General features: G+C 39.2%; 1 protein-coding gene across 1 annotated transcript in view; it reads left to right on the plus strand.

Annotated features, from left to right (window-relative positions):
- The window catches only part of LOC121381311, a 75,839-nt gene that overhangs the window by 15,444 nt on the left and 40,050 nt on the right, over positions 1–20,345 (plus strand). The window contains exon 2 of the mRNA XM_041510569.1: positions 16,956–17,213. Coding sequence (XP_041366503.1) covers positions 16,956–17,213 — 258 coding nt within the window. The remainder of the gene's footprint in view (positions 1–16,955; positions 17,214–20,345) is intronic.

The raw sequence follows: 20,345 nt of genomic DNA on the forward strand, positions 1-20,345 counted from the left end.
AGTTAAACTGTAGGTTGCTGGTAAAAACATTCATTACTTACTGGAATACCATGTAATACGTTTCTTTTTCTTCTCAATACAGTCAAATGCAAATTGCAGCTGTATTCATATGTATAATGCGTATGTGGGTTAATTCAATGGTTGGCCGTGTTAACCTCAATGGGAAGTGATTTGGTGTGAAGTACTCTGTGATTAATAAGCTGATGTCGGTTCAGCGGAACTTCCGGTTTCACTAACTGAAATCGTGAGCCAACTAGTATAGACATATTGGTGTGTAACGAGACCAACTTGCAAAGACAAAAGAACAACGAATGCCAAGAACGCTGACATTGAGCTCACGCCAGGATGCTGTCATTCAAAACACGACAGACCCCGGGTATTGACATCATTAAAGGGACTTCACCCTAAAAAAAAAGTTTGTTTAAAGTTTGTTTTGTTTAACGACACAACTAGAGCACATTGATTAATTAATCATCGGCTACCGGATGTCAAACATTTGGTAATTCTGACATGTAGTCATCAGAGAAAACCCGCTACATTGTTTTTCTAATGCTGCAAGGGATCTTTTATATGCACTTTCCCCACAGACAAGAATGTACATACCACAGCCTTTGACCAGTTGTGGTGCACTGATTGGAACGAAAAGGCACAATAAGCTGAATGGATCCGCCGATGTGGTTCGATCCTGCGACGCAAGTACCTCAAGCGAGCACTCAATCGACTGAGCTAAATCCCGCTCCTTCACCCTCAAAAAGAAGGTCTTTGTTTACCCACCAGTAATAAATCTAGACAATATAAACTGTTTAAAAGTATGTAACATTCATAGCGATTACGAATTTTCTCAATTGGCATATTCAGTATCGTATGACAAGAGTCGTGATGGTATTCAGTCTTGAATCACTGTCAGTTGCTTTGTGCACAAGAGAAAGGATCTTGACCTTGATGCAGAGTCCGCACTCCGTCTATAGGATGACTGACAGTTTTATAGCTCTTGCTAGTACAGTCTCCAGAAATTTTTCTAAAGCTTCAGAAAACAATTGCACTTCTTAGCGCTCATATTTCAATATTTGAAGCAAAGAACTGAACGTAGTTGACATACATATGGTACAAAGTATTTCGAGGGAGAAGTCCTTTTAAAATACGGCTGTTATCGAAAAGACAAGATACCACGGGTATGGAAGAACTGAAAGTAGTTGACATACATATCGTACAAAGTATTTCGAGGGAGAAGTCCCTTTAAAAACAGTGGCTGGTATCGAAGAGACAAGATACCGCGGGTATTGAAGAAATGGAAGTCGTTGACATACATATCGTACAAAGTATTTCGAGGGAGAAGTCCCTTTAAAAACACGGCTGGTATCGAAGAGACAAGAGACCGCTAGTACTGAAGAATTGGAAGCAGGACGGAATGCTGTCACAGGACACAACACGGACACTGAAAAGACGGTAGACGTAAAGCAGAGTTAAGACAAAACCACACATTCATAAGTGCACGAGACAGCGAGGGCATCCCCCCCCCCCCCCCCCCCCCCCCCCCCCCCCCCCCAGTGCTGGAACAAAACATCAAATTCGGGCAAAAATTATAGAGATATTCAGGGTAAATGTGCTAACGTGAGAACTTTTTTACCATTTATTTCTATCATTCTACCCGCGACATTTGTTGTAATTCATATAAAAATGCGTAGTGATTCGTTTCCAACCCTATATAGCTGTTTGGTTGTAATGCTAGTATGAATAAATATTGAAATCCAGATTGGGGCATTTTCGTTTAATTCGGGCAAAAACCAGCCACCACCACCCCCACCCCCCTACAGAAATTGGAGCCTTGTAGCCATATTACGTTTCGTGTATCAGGGGGTAGATAAGACTATCGAGAAATCAATAAATCAATTTTTATTGTTGTTATATTGCTTTCGTTCACAGTTAACATATTTGTCCACTGGCAATTAGTACGAAACATCCAACTAGTTACCTGACCTCATATTTCCGTCGTACGTAATACACTGGCTGGAACGAGAAATAGCCCAGTGGGCCCACCGACGGGAATCGATCATAGACCGACCGCGAACGCTTTACCACTGGACTACGTCCCGCCCCCTCATACATGATAGAACATAATAACAATCGTCGTTCTTTTGTTTGTTTTTTTTGTTCAATTTACCACAAGTGGACAAAGGCCGTGGTATGTGCTTTCCTGTCTGCGAGAAAGTGCATATAAAAGATCACTTTCTGCATTAGGAAAAATGTAGCGGGTTTTATCTGATGACTACGTGCAGAATGACCAAATGTTTGACATCCAATAACCGATGATTAATAAATCAATGTGCTCTGGTGGTGTCGTTAAACAAAACAAACTTTATTTGGTATCTGTCATCTGGTGTGTTTTAAATGGACGATATACCAAGTAATCTATATGAATTACAATTGAATAATAATCTAGGCGAGGTGTGAAGAATTGTCCCTCTTATCATATAACTGTAGATAGATCAAGTCGTGACACGTTACATAGATGGGGACGCTCCTGTTGAACACTGTTTTACAGCTGTTTGCTCCTAGTCTTGTTGCGATAGGGCCGAGACATAGCCCATTGGTAAAACGCTCGCTTGATGCGCGGTCGGTTTGGGATCGATCCCCGTCAGTGGCTATTTCTCGCTTCAGCCAGTGCACCACGACTGGTACATCAAAGGTCGTGGTATGTGCTATTCTGTGTATGGGATGGTGTATATAAAAGATCCCTTGCTGGTAATTGAAAAGAGTAGCCCATGACGTGGCGATAGCGGGTTTCCTCCCTCAATATCTTGGTGGTCCTTAACCATATTATGTCCGACGCCATATAACCGTAAATAAAATGTGTTGAGTGCATCGTTAAATAAATCGTTTTCTTCCTTGTTGCGATAGATAAATTTCATACACCAATGTCTTGTTTTCAGCCAGTTTTCTGTAGAGTTATTTATACTATAGTAATAGCTGTGCAAAGGAAACCGACGATTCATGTTATGGAAGCCAAACCTTTTGTTAGAATATAGCCTAGCAAGTCCACCAGCACGTTCTGTGTGTTGATTTCGGCGAGTTGCGTTGCCAATTAGTGCTGTGGAACAGGCCTTGTATAATAATAATAATGGTATAGCGGTTTACTTCAATGGAAGTGATAGGGTTTGGATGAGGCCATCATGCCAATAAACCATACCTTACCTTATGTACACCAGCACGCGCCCATTTGCTTTGTCATCCTTGACAAGAGCAACAGTTGCAATACACGCCCATTAGCCGATGGTTAATATAAATCAACGTTCTCTAGTGGTGTCGTTAAATAGAACAAAACTTTTATCTTTAGTATACCCACTGCGTAGCCACATCACCGTGTAGAGCTTTTTGATCTGATGACAGAGAAAAGTGCGCTTCTGATTTTCTGAAAACTGCTCTCTGCTGGGTTTTTTAATCAGAGATCAACCGAATTTCCATTTTATCGTTATTTCTTGTGTAACCGTGGTTGGCCATGTGCTAATTTGTCTCATGAGACATGGGGAAAATATATATCTCGTTAAAATCAAAGTGACATTTGTGACAAAGAGGTGTCCATAGCTTAGAATTTCCCCTTCACTGCTTATTTCATTTGGGAAACGTATTGACGCAATCTTAGAATTGGACTTTATTTTATACATCATAAACGCATTTCCTGTTTGTTATTGATGACATGCTATTTCTGTCAAACACTTCTCGTTTCAAAGGCGTAAGTAGCATTCTACAAAAAGCAGATCTTAATGGTGAAATATCTGTAATAGTTTTTACTTTGATGTATTAAAACTATGCCAGTGTGAATAACTATTATGTGCTTTGATTTGCGCGCGCTTTCTTTTTATATCAGTTTGAGTCCATATAACAAAATACTACGTATCTTTAGTATATAAATATAAAAATTCAATGCCAAATACTCATGCAAAAAGCTAAAAGTATGCATGTGTTGACAACTTATTTGTGTTGGATTTGTAGCGCATTGTATTCATATTAAAAACAATATTTTTCGAACCATATACACTATATCTTGGAAGAATACTACTGGTATGACGTCATAAAGATGACAGCCATCTATTTCGATTTATGTGTAATAAATTAATCGATTACGCAGAGTCTTTCCATAATTACCTTTAAAAAGTCTTAACACGTATCCTTCAAAATAGCTTATAGATGATTTTGCAAGAATTTAAATATTTAAATAACAGTAAATGAATTTATTTGGTTTTAATTTAAAACTACATTCCCTGGAATATTTTTATTATTTAAGCATATAGAACAGAAAATCCAATTACGTTTGGTGCATATATGACCCCGCACTCCGCATTGGTTTCACTACGCTGGCTTATCCAGGTCAAAAACAAAGCCATGATTTTGAAAGTGGAATACTTTTGACGGGCTCGTACCGATCTCGGTTTTCATTGGCTTATCACAAGTATAGAATTCCCCAACAAGAGATGACATGAGATTTCGCAATTTTTGAAAAAATTTAACTGTCTTGATTGAGAGGTCGTCTCATATCTCCAAAACATATTTATATCCATAGAGATATGGTACAACGCCTTTCCAGGGGTCGGTGAGTGGGGGGTTTGCCTTGAAATTTTGACAGTGGCCAGCTGTTGGCATACGCGTTACATGTAAGGGGGTGTTACTAATTACGTAACGCTCTAGGGGTAGAGGAAGAGGGTACTGTGTTCGATTTACGTAACATTTTTCAAGACTATATGTTATTTTTATTCATTACTTAGACCTAAAAATGTGGGGGTTTTTAAATGCGCGGTCAGTCTAGGATCGATCCCCATCGGCGGGTATACAACATGACCATGGTATGTGATATCCTGTCTGTGGGATGGTACATATAAACAATCCCTTGCTAAAAAAAAATGTAGCGGGTTTCCAAGGCGCGTGTGCAGGGATTTCAGCGGGGTTGGGGTTATAGACTGTTAAGCGAAGTTTATATGGGGCCATGCTCCCCCCAAAAATACATTTCAATTTTTTTTAAGCTTGGGCAAGTAAGGGGTTCGACCTCCAATACCCTCCCCCTGCACATGCACCCGATTCCTCTCTAAAATTATATGTCAAAATTACCAAATGTTAGACATCCAACAGCAGATGGAAGGAAGGATAAGATATGTTTTATTTAACGACGCACTCAGCACATTTTATTTACGGTTGTATGGGGTCGGATGATTATTAAATCAATATGCTTTATCTTTGATGTCGTTAAACACCCCCCCCCCCCAACTTTACCCTTTCCAAACGAAATAATATTTATTTGAATTTGTCGATTTTAACACGTAAAATTAAGAAGTGAAAAGGTTCATTGTCTACTTTAGTATATTTTATTTTTAAAATATATACATGATTAATGTGTTACTAGTATACAAACTAAACTTTGAAAGTTCTACTAACACTATAAAATATCAATTCTGAAATAGGAAGGTACGACTGTCGATAATACGTTGTCAAGATCAAACGGTTTTAACTACAGCGCAAGATTTCTCTTTTAATGTTTTGAGACGAACCCTACAATTTGAAATCTATGGCGGCACAGGCGACGAATCAAGCGTATACGTTTGACGATCTCCGTTCATAGCGAACACACACGACTTTTTTAAAAGTGCATTTGAGCTTGTATTTCACATTTGTACATGATGTTATAATATGGTAACCAGACAATGTAACTTTAAGTGGACATGCAATTCAAAGCATATTAACGGTTAGATTTCACAAGAAAATGATTTGTGTTTATGGTGGAGGGGTATTATTCAAGACTGAGACTCAGTCAGCAGCTTATGGCGCATCTGCTACAAGCCATTTTGTTTCAAAGTAAGTTGGATGGTTGTTGTTGTTGTTTGGGTGGGGGTTGTTTTTGTTTTTTTGTTGTTTTTTTGGTGGGGGGGGGGGGTGTCTTTTTTATGTCTCTCGCTTTTCTTTCTTTTTTGTTTGTTTGTTTGTTGTTTTTTTGTGTTTGTTTTTGTGTTTTTTTGTCTTCTTTTCATTTTTCAGCTGAAGCTGGAACATAGATTATGGCTTCAACTTTCATCCAGTTTTAAGTCCGCCGGCCAGTTGTATGGTCTCGGTGTGCGTCTGCAACTTTGACATGTACTTCTATAAACTGTATTTGTCGTCGTATTTGTGGTATTTTAACTTTGACATGTACTTCTATAAACTGTATTTGTCGTCGTAGTTGTGGTATTTTAACTTTGATGTTGGTACTTGTGTATTTTTCTTTCTTCAGCATTGACATATTCTCGTGTACCATATCTAGGTCTCTAGTAATTCTCTAACCTTATTTCTAGTAATTATCAAGGTTTATCTGTAATAATTCTTTAGGTCCGTGTTTATTAATTATCTAGGTTATTCGGTGGTAATTCTTTAGGTGTATCTCATATAGTTCTCTAACTCTAGCTGTAGTAATTATCTAGGTATATGTCTAGTAATCTTCTAGATTAAATCAAAAATAATTTTCTAGGTCTACCTCTAGTAATTCGCTAGGCCTATCTCTAGTAATTAATCATTCTAGGTGTGTCTCGTGTCTCTACAGACTCGGTATCTCTCTCTCTCTCGTTAACATTAAGATCTAATCATCGGCTTATTCTCCCGAACAGACACCTAGGTAGCTGAGATGTGTGTTCAGGACGGCGCGCTTGAAAATGAAACACGAACAGTGCAGGGACTAGCTCGACCGGTAGAGCTTGGGTCGAAGAATCCAATCCCCACTGCGAACCCATTCTTCGATTGGGTATTTTATAATCCAACCAGTCACCCACGACTGGTATAACCAAGTCTGTCGTATGTACTGTTCTGTCTGTGCATAAGAAAAGATCCCATGCTGGTAGTGGGAACACAATGTAGGGTGTAAGGCTTCTCTGTCACTAACGACTAGCACTCATCATCGGCATCTTATGTTCTGAACGGGGCGGGACGTAGCTTAGTGGTAAAGTGGTCGCCTGATGTGCGGCCGGTCTAGAATTGATCCCCATCGATAAGCCCATTGGGTTATTTCTCGTTCTTGCCAGTTCTTGCCAGAGCACCACCACATTGTCTGCGGGATGGTGCATATAAAAGATCACTTGCTGCTAATGGAACAAAATGTAACGGGTTTCCTTTCTAAGAATACATGTAAAAATTGGAGCGAAAAATAGCCCAATGGGCCCACCGACGTTGATTGATCCTAGACCGACCGCGCATCAAGCGAGCGATTTACCCTTCCGCTACATCTCGCCCCAAAATAATATTGATGCCAATTCAGAAACAAAATTCCGACTCTTAAACAGAACACAGAATTATCAAATGTTTGACACGGAATAGCCAATGATTAACAAATTAATGTGCTCTAGTGGTGTCGTTAAACAAAACAAACTTTAACTTGACCTGTCCTGGACAGAAAGATCCCAGATGGCTAGGATGCTGCCTAGAATCATGTGTTTCAATCATGTGTTTAAACACACAAAAAGTTAAATGAAAAAATTATGAACATGTCAGTTCGTTGTATAGTCGTAGCCTATGACGTTGTAAAGATTATATGGTAATTGTGGCATGTGGTTTAGAGCTGGAGAATCGCCTGACGGTGTTGACGTGTAATTTCAATAATAATCTGTCGGTGTTTTTATCACTGTTGTCTCTTCATTGGTGAGGTTCGCCAGTTCGTCATTTGAGACCGTCCGGCATGACACGTCCAATAATGATAAACATCGCGCATTCAGCTCTATGGACATCGTGAACGAATTCAGCATCATGGGCATCATGGATTCAGCATCCGTGTCCCTGTGTTTCTCTCGCTAGGTTTGTTTAGTGTCCCAATAGATTCACTGTTTGATTGGCGATGATTCGCTGCTTGCGGTGATTTGTGATGTTTGGTTTAATGGCAATCATGTGTCAAACATACGGAGATAGACAAGGTCTGGAGTACGACACAGCAGAGTATTACAAGACATTTTAATTTTTTTTATTAGTAGCAAGGCGTCTTTTGTGTGCACGTTTCAACGTGCAGAACATCACACACGCAATCGCGACCACGCGCGCACGCACATACACACACGCACATGTACACACAGACTTTGATTATTAATTGTAGAGTTCTCTCACTGCGACACCATTCAATCGACCGATCATTTAATCAATCAAATAATCAATTAATCAATCAATCAAAACTAAAGAATAAAACGTTGTTCTTTTAAATTAATTAAAATGAAATAAAAAATAAAAAAATAAAATAAATATATAAATAAATAAATAAATAAATAAAAATACAACACATTGTTCGTTCCAGTGTGCACTCATTTAGTTTACAGCTATATCGTGTTGCGGTTTCTGCATATAGAATATCACCCTGCGGTCTGTACGACTAATATAGCCTTACCGCTGGGTGGAAATTGAACTTCCCCACTTTACTAATGGGATTCGATCTGATGATGTCTCGCACCTCAGGCCAATACGTCCACTCTCTCCCTAAATAAACACCAAGACTAGGGTTCCATTTCAACGATTTTTGTAACAAGATGCAATAACTATTCCTGGAATGGAATTGGGGTTTTTTTAAAACAAAAAAACAACAACCCAAAAACAACCGTATGTGTCTTAAAGGGACTATGCTTTGTTTTCAACCCTAGCTCAACAAAATAAATACATATCCTGTTTTTTAACTTGTTGTTTAAAGACACTATCTTACCTTACCGGTATGCTTTAAATATATTGTATTATACTGATCAATACATTTGGATTGACCTTTGGCCGAATTAAATCAAACTTGATTTCTCGCATGGGAAGAAGTAATAAATTCGTACGTACGAAATTATTTTAGACATAAATCGAAATTGACATACTGAAAAAACATTACAATATCCAGAAATGCATTAGTTATAGATATATTCATATTCTAAACAAGAAAATTTAAGTAAATTATACTTTAAATAATATTAAAATAATTTATTTGCTAAAAATAAAAATATGATAAAATGTCAAGATCATCTCTTTAACACAAAAACAAAAGGAACTAGGTATTTTACACAGATTGCTTTAAAGACACGCATCAATACTGTATGCCCGAATCCCGTTATATGTGCATTGTGTTTGTACTAGAAAACAACATATGATATATATAATATACATACTAATATCCAAAACAAAAAAGAAAGAAAGTGTTAATGTGCTATTGCGTCATTGGAAACAAAAATACATACGATATATATATATATATATATATATATATATATATATATATATACACACAGACACACACACACACACACGCATACGCACACGCACACACACACGTAGACACACACACACACACACATACACAACACACACACGCGCACATACATAGGCATTAACGCACTGGCACATGGGGAAACAATCGCAGGCTTGTCTTACGTCGTTGCTTGGACTCGAACCTCTGGAACCGCTTCGCCCGCATTTTCCATATCTGCACGATAACCGTTCATTTAAAAAAGGAAGAATGCCCATTTAATCAATAATACATATTATGTATGCACGTATTACGTATGTATAATTAAATTGCTGTTACATTCATTACAACGTAACGTCATCCGATTGGTCCAGACGTAGGAACGGGAGTTTGTTAATTTTCACACAGTTTGTGGATGATTTTTTTTGTTCATACCCCGATGAACGTAAAAGAAATAACAGACAATCCTTAAATGTATATATGTATGCATGTATGTATGTATGAGTGTGTGTATGTATGTGTGCGGGCGTGCGTGGATGTGTGTATGTATGTGTGTATGTATGTGTGCGTGCGTGCGTACGTGTGTGTGTATGTATGTATGTATGTATGTACCGTGCACTGTACGTGTCTATGCGTTTGTAAATATGTATATGTCTAATATGACTATAAACTCCAGTGAAGCCAATCATCGTTAAGTTTGAAGCCGCACCTAAATGTTAGACTTACAATAATGGGGCTTTATCTACTCAACAAGCATAACACAAGACACACCTACCCATACACCCACAGAGACTAAACACGAACGACACAAGACTAACTTTACTGTCTCCAGTGGGTGGCGGTAGTTTACTGAGTTTATCTACATGTGGCATGAATTACTTATAGCCCACTCGTGACTTCTTTGAACCGTTTTATGCAGGAAATCGACGAGGGAGCATAACCATTTTGCCCTCTTTGAATTTCCTTGGAATGGCAATGTGTCTGGCCTGTATTTCCACATGGTAACCTGCCAGAACAGGTTGATGTGGAGCATTCGGAATGTGCCAACAATCTGGCTACAAAGCTAATAGCGTGTCTTCCCAGTTCACCGTGACATCTGGGGGATGCACTTTATAGTTTCTGGGGCGTTAGTGTCTATATTCCGGTACGTCTTAAACTTTCTAAGCCCTGCGATGGTCAGTGAAAACTAGCCCCAAGATTAGCGCCACGCCCACTCCCCTCCGTCCACCCCACTCTGCACGTGCCGTCCAATGTCGAAGTTTTGCGGGTTTTAATTTGTTTTTGTTTACTGCACATGAATTAGTAGTGGACTTGAGCTTTTTCCCGTTTCAAGGTCGTGGTATGTAGTGTCGTGTTTGTGAGGTTGGTTCGTTTTATGACAATTATTGTGTATTTGAACGAAAATAACTGATATCATAAAAACAGGGCGACCAGCGAAATTCTGGAATATAATTAGAGAATAACTAACGAGCTACGAGGAATTATGAATTATCTGTCCCGAGTGAATGAATGTTCATTCACGAGGTACAGATAATTCGTAACTCTTCGTAGCGAGTTGGTTATTCTCTTTACTACCCATTGTCAATTTTAACTGATTTTTAATGTACAACATAACGGCTTTCTTTTTACAGCCAAATGTTTACAGTTACAGTACAAAATAATACAACTGTATTTGCATTTGAAAATAATTATTTTTACATATTACTAAAGCCGCTGCTTATGAAAACATACCATTTCATGCTTACGAAATAAATAAGTCCATTTGTTTTTGTAAATCTTTGTAGATCGTATAACGTATGTGTAATCTGACTCATGAATGGAAACATTATATGGATGAAAGTGAAGTTCCGGCCATGGGAAGCAACCAACCAAACGTCTTGATTTTTAAGCCAGCCAATCAGTGGCTGTAGAAGCAATCTGCACACTGCAGAGATCGAAAACATATTATCCCGTATATTTGAGCCCATATGGGTAATAATAAGAAATGGTTGATTTTCAGTTGGAATAACAGTCTGTATATTCGGCATTAATTCCTGAATACGAAAATATGGAACTAAAATTTCGGGGTTTTCGTAAATTTCGGATAGCAGGTCGCCCTCTTAAAACATGTAGGCCTATTATTCGTTAACGACTTTTATTGAATACGGACCCAGGTTGCTGTCTGTGTGTTTGTGACGGTACATGCTCTTAATTTCTTTTCGCCTGTGGCGATATTAATTGTTTAGAGGACCGTGTGCGGTTCCAAATGCACTTAGCCCAGATGGGCAACTTGTTACGTGATACCTTTGCGCGACGGTCGTCGAGCTTTTTTCTAATACACACCCAGCGCAGGTGCGGCGGCCATGTGGCCAGTAGTTACGTAATAACTCCGCTAGTGCTGTTTATGACCAGGGGATTGCTCGCGGAATGGCGACAGCCAGTCTAGCGATCAGAGAAAGATATGCCGGCGTGGTGGCTGTGGAGAATCCACATGATACGTGAGGTACCGCCTTGTACCCCCAGGCGATATTCGCTGTCTCTGAGAGTTTTGAATAAATAGCTAGGATTTTAGATATATCAGGGAGAAACATAGGAAGGCTCCAGGTGATCGCTGTCCGTCCGGACTGGTAAATAATTTTATTTCTGTTCTGTGTATAACCTTGATGTGATTGATGTGACTTTGAATATTTTAATACTGTATTATACCAATATTATTTAGACGGTGCTACCGGTCATCTGACGCAGTAATCTGTAGGCTCACTGTCCTAAATAATCATAAAAAAGCTTAACCAGTCATCCTAGAGGACCTAGGTAAACTGTAGGTTATTGTCTTTATTGTGATAGGTACCAGTATTAATTCTGTGTTACAAGGTTACTGAATGAGTAGTTAAGGGTTAATTAAAAATTAACCAGTTAGGAATAGAGTTGTAATTCCTTTATTAATTAAGTTCCCCTGGAATCGTTTCTCAATTATCACACGTTATTGAACGAGTAGTAAGGGTTAATTAAAAATTAACCAGTTAGGAATAGAGTTGTAATTCCTTTATTAATTAAGTTCTCCTGGAAGCGTTTCTCAATTATCACACGTGTGGGTGTTGTGTCACGGTGAAGTGATTAGCATATTGTGTAAACTAGACACCTAGAGATTAACTAATTAAGTGATCAGTTCTGGGTTGTTATTATTTATTGTTGTTAATTAACTACTGCGTCTGTACATTTGTCAGCGTAGGTTAATACAGATTCCAAAGTGTATTGTGTTTTTGTTGTGTTTTCTAGTGAACTAAACGTGCTATATTATATATACTTTATATAAGATCGTATCTCTGATCATACCTAGACGAGCCACAGCGGGTATAACTGCCTGTTACAGAGAGATCTAATAGATATACAGTTAGGAGAGATATTTGGACAATCGTGTTTCATTCAGTTACGGGTATTATAGAATCCCCGTGACAGTGTTATATCACGAAACCACTGTTCCTACAACAGTGACAACCGGCGTCGCGATGATTCCAAATTAGTCCGCGCACCGTCATCCGCTACTCCATCAGGACGTCTGGGGTTGCTCCACCTGCGCGCCCTCTACGAGTGGAAACGTGCGCGTCCATAGCTGTCGCCATCACTTGGGCTTGAGGCCGCAATTCTTTATGTAATAAATCAGCAAGCTAACTAATTTTCTAGTGCATTAGAACCACTTGGGCAGGCCAAGAAAGTATAAATTGTGGCCTTTGGGACATTCGGTACAACAGAAATCGCTTTAATACGACGTACCAGAACCGTTTGAAGAAACCTGGCGCGTTATAATTCATTTTTCTTTCAAAGTTATCGACTAGTTGAATTTGTGTACATGCATGTAGAAGTGTTTCTTGAAGTGTTATAGAATTTTTGATGGGAGTGGGGGTCTGTAAACTTGTACTTTTTTTCAATATTAATAAATGTTTGCCCCTGTCTTTACCTCTTCCTCCTTCTTTGGATACGACCCTGTTGTTCGAAACAAAACTGGCGTCGCAACATATATATATTTTTTTAAATTGCAGAAACGATGTTTTATTGGCTGGAACTCCATAACTCGTCTGTTATTTGAACAATATCTACACCGGGAACTCTTAAAACGTCTTTAAGCAAGATTCGTGAGATTGTGGTACTGATGTTCCCACTCGTTTGTTCCATAGTCCATAGTCACTTCTAAGATTTTAATGTTTGATCTGAGTCAGAGTATTCCAATGGATGTGTAATTGAATATAATGCTTGGCGTGCCGCTGTGCTAGTCAACCAACACCTGCCGTGGCCTCTAGCCATCAGGAAGGCAACTGACAGTCTACACCATTACGCCACGTCAAACAATGCGAGAAATGAATGTCATTTAATGATCTAACCATTACTTGCGGGTCTTGGCGGCAGACGATTTTCTCCTTATTTTGCCGTATGATCATTATTTCCACTTAATTTGGTAGTTTATTTTCCATGCTCAACGCATAGTGTTTTCGAAAGTATGAATATTAGGTGTAAGTCAAATGATGCATGATTTATGTGTTATCTTGTTTATAGGGTCAGTGCACCGTACATAACCCCATTTTTCTAATACTTGTTCTAGAATTAATATCAAGGTGGTATGCGGAAGGCACCGTAAGAATTATGTTATATCTAGTGGGTCTGCCGCTTTTTTATTATCACACAAGGGGAATTAGCTTAGTGGGTAAAGCGCTCGAATGAGGTGCATGGACCAGAGTATTGGGTGTGTTTTTTTGCTCTGTCCCAACCAACGCTCCACGAGTGGTGTATCAAAGACTATGGTATATGCTGACCTGTCTGTGGGAAAGTGCATATAAACGATCTTTTACCCCTAATAAAAAAATGTAGACTAGCCATACGTGTGAGAATTACCAAATATTTGACGTGCAATAGACAGATTAATTAATCAATGAGAACTAGTGGTGTCGTTAAACAAAACAAACTTTTTTTTCTCTTCTTATAAAAATACTTGATTTAAATCCAATTATGTCTTGTGAGTATACAAAAATCAATACTCCTACCCACACCACCCATCCCGTCATGTAATGAATCCTGGAACATCCTTAATCGATAACACGACTAGCAATGTCGTGACGGCGGGGTTTTTCTCTATATTGTCAAGATCAAGTGCCGTAGTTATGTTATGAAAAAGCTGAGATCTGTGTCATTTCTTTTTACCAAAATATCACTCCCGTCTCTAATGTCATTACCACATAAGTACTTTATTTTTGCTTCCCGACTCGTTAGTATACACATCTGCTGTTCGTATTCCCGAGATCAATGCGTTATGAAGGGACACGGGATCTGCTGAAAACTCATAGGTCGTGTAATCAATACTTCACCTGGAGTGATGGCGGCCCATTTTACATCACAGTCTACATTGGTTTCAGTTGGGAATCGTTCCCAATCAATTTGGCTGGGGTCATTCCGGAGCCGTGAGTGGTCTTACGTTGGCTTCCAGTTATTAAAACCCCATGACACACATATATAAGACTCACACAAGATGATATTGGCCGTGTTATATCTGTTTTAATATAGCTGCTATTGACCGAATTATATCTGTTTTCTTTTTTTCCCAGTAGTAGATGATATTGGCAGTATTGTATCTGTTTTTAGTAATAAATTATACTGGCCGTGTTATATCTGTTTTCTGTAGTAGTAGTAGTAGTAGTAGTAGTAGTAGTAGTAGTAGTAGTAGTAGTAGTAGTAGTAGTAATAGTAGTAGTAGTAGTAGTAGTAGAAGTAGTAGTAGTAGTAGTAATAGTGGTAGTGGTAGTGGTAGTGGTAGTGGTAGTGGTAGTGGTAGTGGTGGTGGTGGTGGTGGTGGTGGTAGTAGTAGTAGTGGTAGTGGTGGTGGTGGTAGTAGTAGTAGTAGTAGTAGTAGTAGTAGTAGTAGTAGTAGATAATGATATTATATCTGTTTTTGCAATAGTAGATGTTATCGGTCTTATTACATCTGTTTACAGTATTAGATGGTATTGGCCGTATTATATCTGTTGTTGCAGTATTAGATGGTATTGGCCGTACTATATATGTTTGCAGTAGTAAATGGTATTGGCCGTACTATATCTGTTGTTGCATTAGTAGATGGTATTAGCCGTACTATATATGTTTGCAGTAGTAGATGATATTGGCCGTACTATATCTGTTTTCAATTCTTCATGATGTTGGCCGTAGTATGAGTGTTTTCAATATTAGATGATATTGGCCCTATTTTATAAGTTTTCAGAAGTAGATGATATTGGCCATATTATATCTGTTTACAACAGTCGATGATGTTGGCCATATTATATCTGTTTGCAACAGTCGATGATATTGGCCATAGTATATCTGTTTGCAACATTCGATGGTATTGGCCATATTATATCTGTGTTCAACAGTCGATGATATTGGCCATATTATATCTGTTTGCAACAGTCGATGATATTGGCCCTATTGCATCCGTTTGTAGTGGTAGATGATATTGACTGCATTACATCTCTTTTTGCGGTAGTGGATGATATTGGCATATTACGTCTGTTTTTGCGGTAGGTGGTCAAATTTAAAAATTTGCTAACGAGCATTGTTCGTAAACTTCCCCAGAAATATGGAGCCGAGTAGCGTGTTACATCTCATTTACTGGTAATAAATAAATTATATTTGTTAAACGCTGGGATTTTGGAACCCTTTGTTCTTTAGGAATGTGGCATGCACTCTCAATACTACACCAGCCCTTAGTGCATCAATAATTGAGCTATGATGGGCAAGGCGCAAATTCTATTTGTCCAGAATTCGCATGAGTATACGTATACGTAATCAGTAATGCTTAATGCGTATCACTTTATGTGCAAATGGGTTGAGTAGATTCCATTTATCTGTTCGTCGTATGCCTTTGCGTATCCGATTACACTATGTATATATTATGGATTACGTATACGGATTGAGGAACAATTGGAATTTTCGCCTAATAGCGAGACACATTTTTCGACGGAATTGCTGGTTTCCTCCCAGCTGCGTAGTCCTAATCACCAGGCGCCATACCACCACTCCTCTTGTCTTTACTGTAAAATAATACATAATAGGGGGGGGGGGGGGGGGGGGGGGTGGGCAGGGAAGAAACGGTCTGTTCAGAGTCTTCTTCTTTCTTTCGTTTCTTCTTGTAATGATATCACCGGAAGATGTTTGCTGCCAGGATGAATCTCACAGTGACGCGAAGGGATTCTTGGTCTCCATAAAGATTTTTCTTCTGTGTTTTTCGGTCTTTTCAGAGTTTTCTTTTATGATTTCAAGTAGTTTACCCACCATAGCATGTAAACAACTCAGCAGTTTGAAGGTTTTTTTAAATATTTTAAAATGTTCATGTTGTATGCAGCCACTTGTATAACGGTAAAATGAGGAGATGCTCGAGCTTAATGGTGTGTAACTCCAAAATGTCATGACTTTATTGATGTTTTGTGTAGGTCAATTTTGCACTGGTGTAGGAAGCGTGGTGGGGGGGGGGGGGGGGGGGCTAAGGAGCATGTGCCCGCCCACCCACCCCTTTCAGATATTTTGCTTTATAATAGTGTAAAAGTGTGTAAATATAAAAGTATGCCCCCACTTTTTGTGTAAATAAGTACATGCTGATGTTTCTCTCCATATTGTGACTTTTTCATAACCGTTGTATTAAAATGTATACTGACGGGTGTGCAGCAACCACTGCTAACTACACCGAAGAAGAAAGTCCATGATTCTGACACTTTATGATTGATGTACATACTTCTTTCTTTCTTTTCTTCAGAATATCAGACTGCCGACGCTTGTCAGGGCGATGGAGAGAGTTTACGCTGCGATGGAGACAGCATAATCAATATCCACAGCACTGTGTGCGGCTCAGACAGCCACGGATGCACTCCAACTACCAGAGCGACCATTAATAATTTATGCAACGGCCAAAGGTCGTGTGGTGGTCTTGGACTGAGAAATGTACTGTCGGCTTATTGCAACGACACGCATGATGTCATTCGGCAAGCCCACGTGACCTTCACATGTGTGCCTGGTAGGTGTATTTTAGGTGAACTTTCTTCTGTTCATAGGATGTCTTGGACAGAGAGGCCGGCCAAGGCCGGCAACTGTGCCCACGACAGGCGTGCGCTACAACAGCTTGCTCTGAACGTGCACGTAAAACCCTTTGACCTTGACCTTGACCTGTTCATAGGTGGGTTCAGGGACGAGGTGCAGGGGTGCATTCACTTTCCTCATGACATTCATTGTGTATATCTCTTTTTATGTGTTTGGTCAAAATGTTGAATCATCACATACTAGATAGCGCTTACTGAAGACAAAAGTCCACTCACCCCTTTTAAAATTTCTGTATTAGCCCTGACTTTCCTACCGATAATGCCTCACACACACGCACGCACGCAGACACACACACACACACACACACACACACACACACACACACACACACACACACACACACACATATATATATATATATATAGATAGATAGATAGATAGATAGATAGATAGATAGATAGATAGGTCATATCCTTTAATGTGTCAGTCGTGGAGCACACTCACGCACAGAAAATAATCCGGATATGGGTTGGGTGGATCAGCACTACGAATTATGGCATCTACGTATACCACTGAACGAGCTGTGGTTAGGTTGTATGTTGAAGTTAAAGTCCAAGCGATTCTATTCTGAACATTCGTGAGATTGAAAGATGGACACAGGCAGCGTTTGTGGCTTCTAACTTTAAGAAAGAATAACGAAATGTTAGTTGCCAGAACATTAATCAGTGTCTTAATTTAATACTTTTATTGGGACTTCTCGGTGGATCCATTCAGCTGATTTGGGTTTTTCTCGTTCCAACAAGTGCACCACAACTGGACAAAGGCCGTGGTATATGTTTTCCTGTCTGTGGGAAAGTGCATATAAAAGATCCCTTGCTGCATTAGGAAAAATGTAGCGGGTTTCCTTTGATGACTACGAGTCAGGATTACCAAATTTTTGACATCCAATAGCCGATGATTAATTAATCAATGTGCTCCAGTGGTGTCGTTAAACAAAACAAACCACAACCATTATTGGGTCTACGTTGTGTTCAGAGATTTTGTCGCGAACACCCTGTTCCAGTCAGTTTGTCGAGTGCTGAGTAAAATTACAAAGGGCTCCACCTTCGCACGTCATCGTCGGGCCCATTGGAGTTTTATATATATATATATATATATATATATATATATATATATATATATATATATATATATATATATATATATATATATAGATATCGACTTTAAGTTGAAATGAAATGCAAAGAAAGGTGCTCAGTTCTGGGGTGGGTTTTTTACTATTAAGATTCCACTGATACAACGCGTTAATTAAGGTTCCGTTTACAAAGTGACGTGTTATTTTTGTTGCTGTTTTTTACACTCAACCTAGTAGTATTAATTATGATTTTTTGAGAGGTTGTAACAGGCACGCTTCATGTTTGAGAGACGAAAACAACGGGAGAACTAACTTTGCCAATGTTAGACATTGCAGTGACAGTTTATAAATGTTTAATTTATTATCTGCCTGTGGAGGCTGCGGCAAGGTATATCATCTTAGTTTTGACCAACACGTTAGTTACAGGTTTTACCATTGACAGCTCACCGCACTCCCACTATCATCCAAATTGGCCCTTTTTAAAACTACCACGGTAATAACATTTAAAGATTGTTTTATTTAACACTGGCTGGAACAAGAGATAGCCCAATGGGCCCACCGATGGGGTACGATCACAGACCGACCGCACATCAAACGAGAGCGTCAGTCTGGGATCAATCCTTCTCGTTCCAGCCAGTGCACCACGACTGGTATATCAAAGGCCGCAGTATGTGCTATCCTGTCTACAGGATGGTGCATATGAAAGATCCCTTGCTTCTAATAGAAAAATGTAGCGGGCTTCCTCTCTAAGACTACATGTCAAAGTTACCAATGTTTAACATCCACTAGCCGATGATTAATAAATAAACGTGCTCTAGTGGTGTCGTTGAACAAAACAAACTTTAACTTTCAAGCGTGCGCTTTACCACTGGGCTACATCCCGCCTAATAAACCTAGTAGTTGGACATAATATTATTACACAAGTACATCAAAACTGCCAGTCCTGTCTCGGTCTGGAGGCACAAGTAAATTTATCGGGGTTTTCGCAGAGTAACAAATGATTAAAAATGGATCACTTTTATGTACGGAAGGAAAATCGCGAATCGATAAACCTCGGCGTCCGGCGTTATCTATTATTGAGCACCATATATATATATATAACGAAAACCGCTCGCCGGCCGAGACCAACGGTGGTCATTTCCATTACGGCAAATTACAGCGGCTGCCCATCTCGCATTGTATTAATTATTATGGCGTGTCCCCGTAGATTATGTTGTATTTATTTCCCGCGGATCTATCACCGTCGTAATGTCGACACATATCTACAATAAAAACCGCCTTTCGGGAAATTAGTTAGTAGGATGTTAGTGGAGTGTAGCTCAGTGGCTCGCAGTCCGTTTAAGGTCATATGGTTCATATACGTCTTAGCTGATCAATTATTTCCCCGTTCCAGTCAGTGCCTCGACGTTAAAAGCTGTGTTATGTACGTGGAAACGTGTATTCAGAAGACTTTTTTTTATCTGGAGGGGGGGGGGGGGGGGGGGGAGGGGGGATTTGAGTACAGGGGGAAGTATTCAATAATAATAATAAATAATAATAATAATAATAATAATAATAATAATAAGAGCACCTTTAACGAATGTATTTGTATTATTCAGAATAATTATACCAATTATGTTAATATCCTTACTGTTGCACGTCATTACCCGAGACCGTTTGGCTATAATCTCTACGCTAAGCCGTATGCAATGCATTATTATTTTATATATTAAAAAGCGGGGCGCTATTCCACTGGTTTTTGTTGTAAATATAGCAGTCGACAGCTATACATGCATCGTGTTAATTATGGCGTACAATTATGAATTTCATAAATACAACGGCTCTTGAAGGCTTTGTCACAGTTTTAACATAGAAATGGCTATGTACACGGCGGCCGTGTATAGCCTCGGTTAATGACGGCTGGCTATCTGCATAACTCGTATCTTTATGGGGAAGCCTAGTGTAAGACTATCACACTACATCTGGGCAGGATTT

The sequence above is a fragment of the Gigantopelta aegis genome, chromosome 9 (genome assembly GCF_016097555.1).
Source record: "Gigantopelta aegis isolate Gae_Host chromosome 9, Gae_host_genome, whole genome shotgun sequence".
NCBI classification, from domain to species: domain Eukaryota; kingdom Metazoa; phylum Mollusca; class Gastropoda; order Neomphalida; family Peltospiridae; genus Gigantopelta; species Gigantopelta aegis.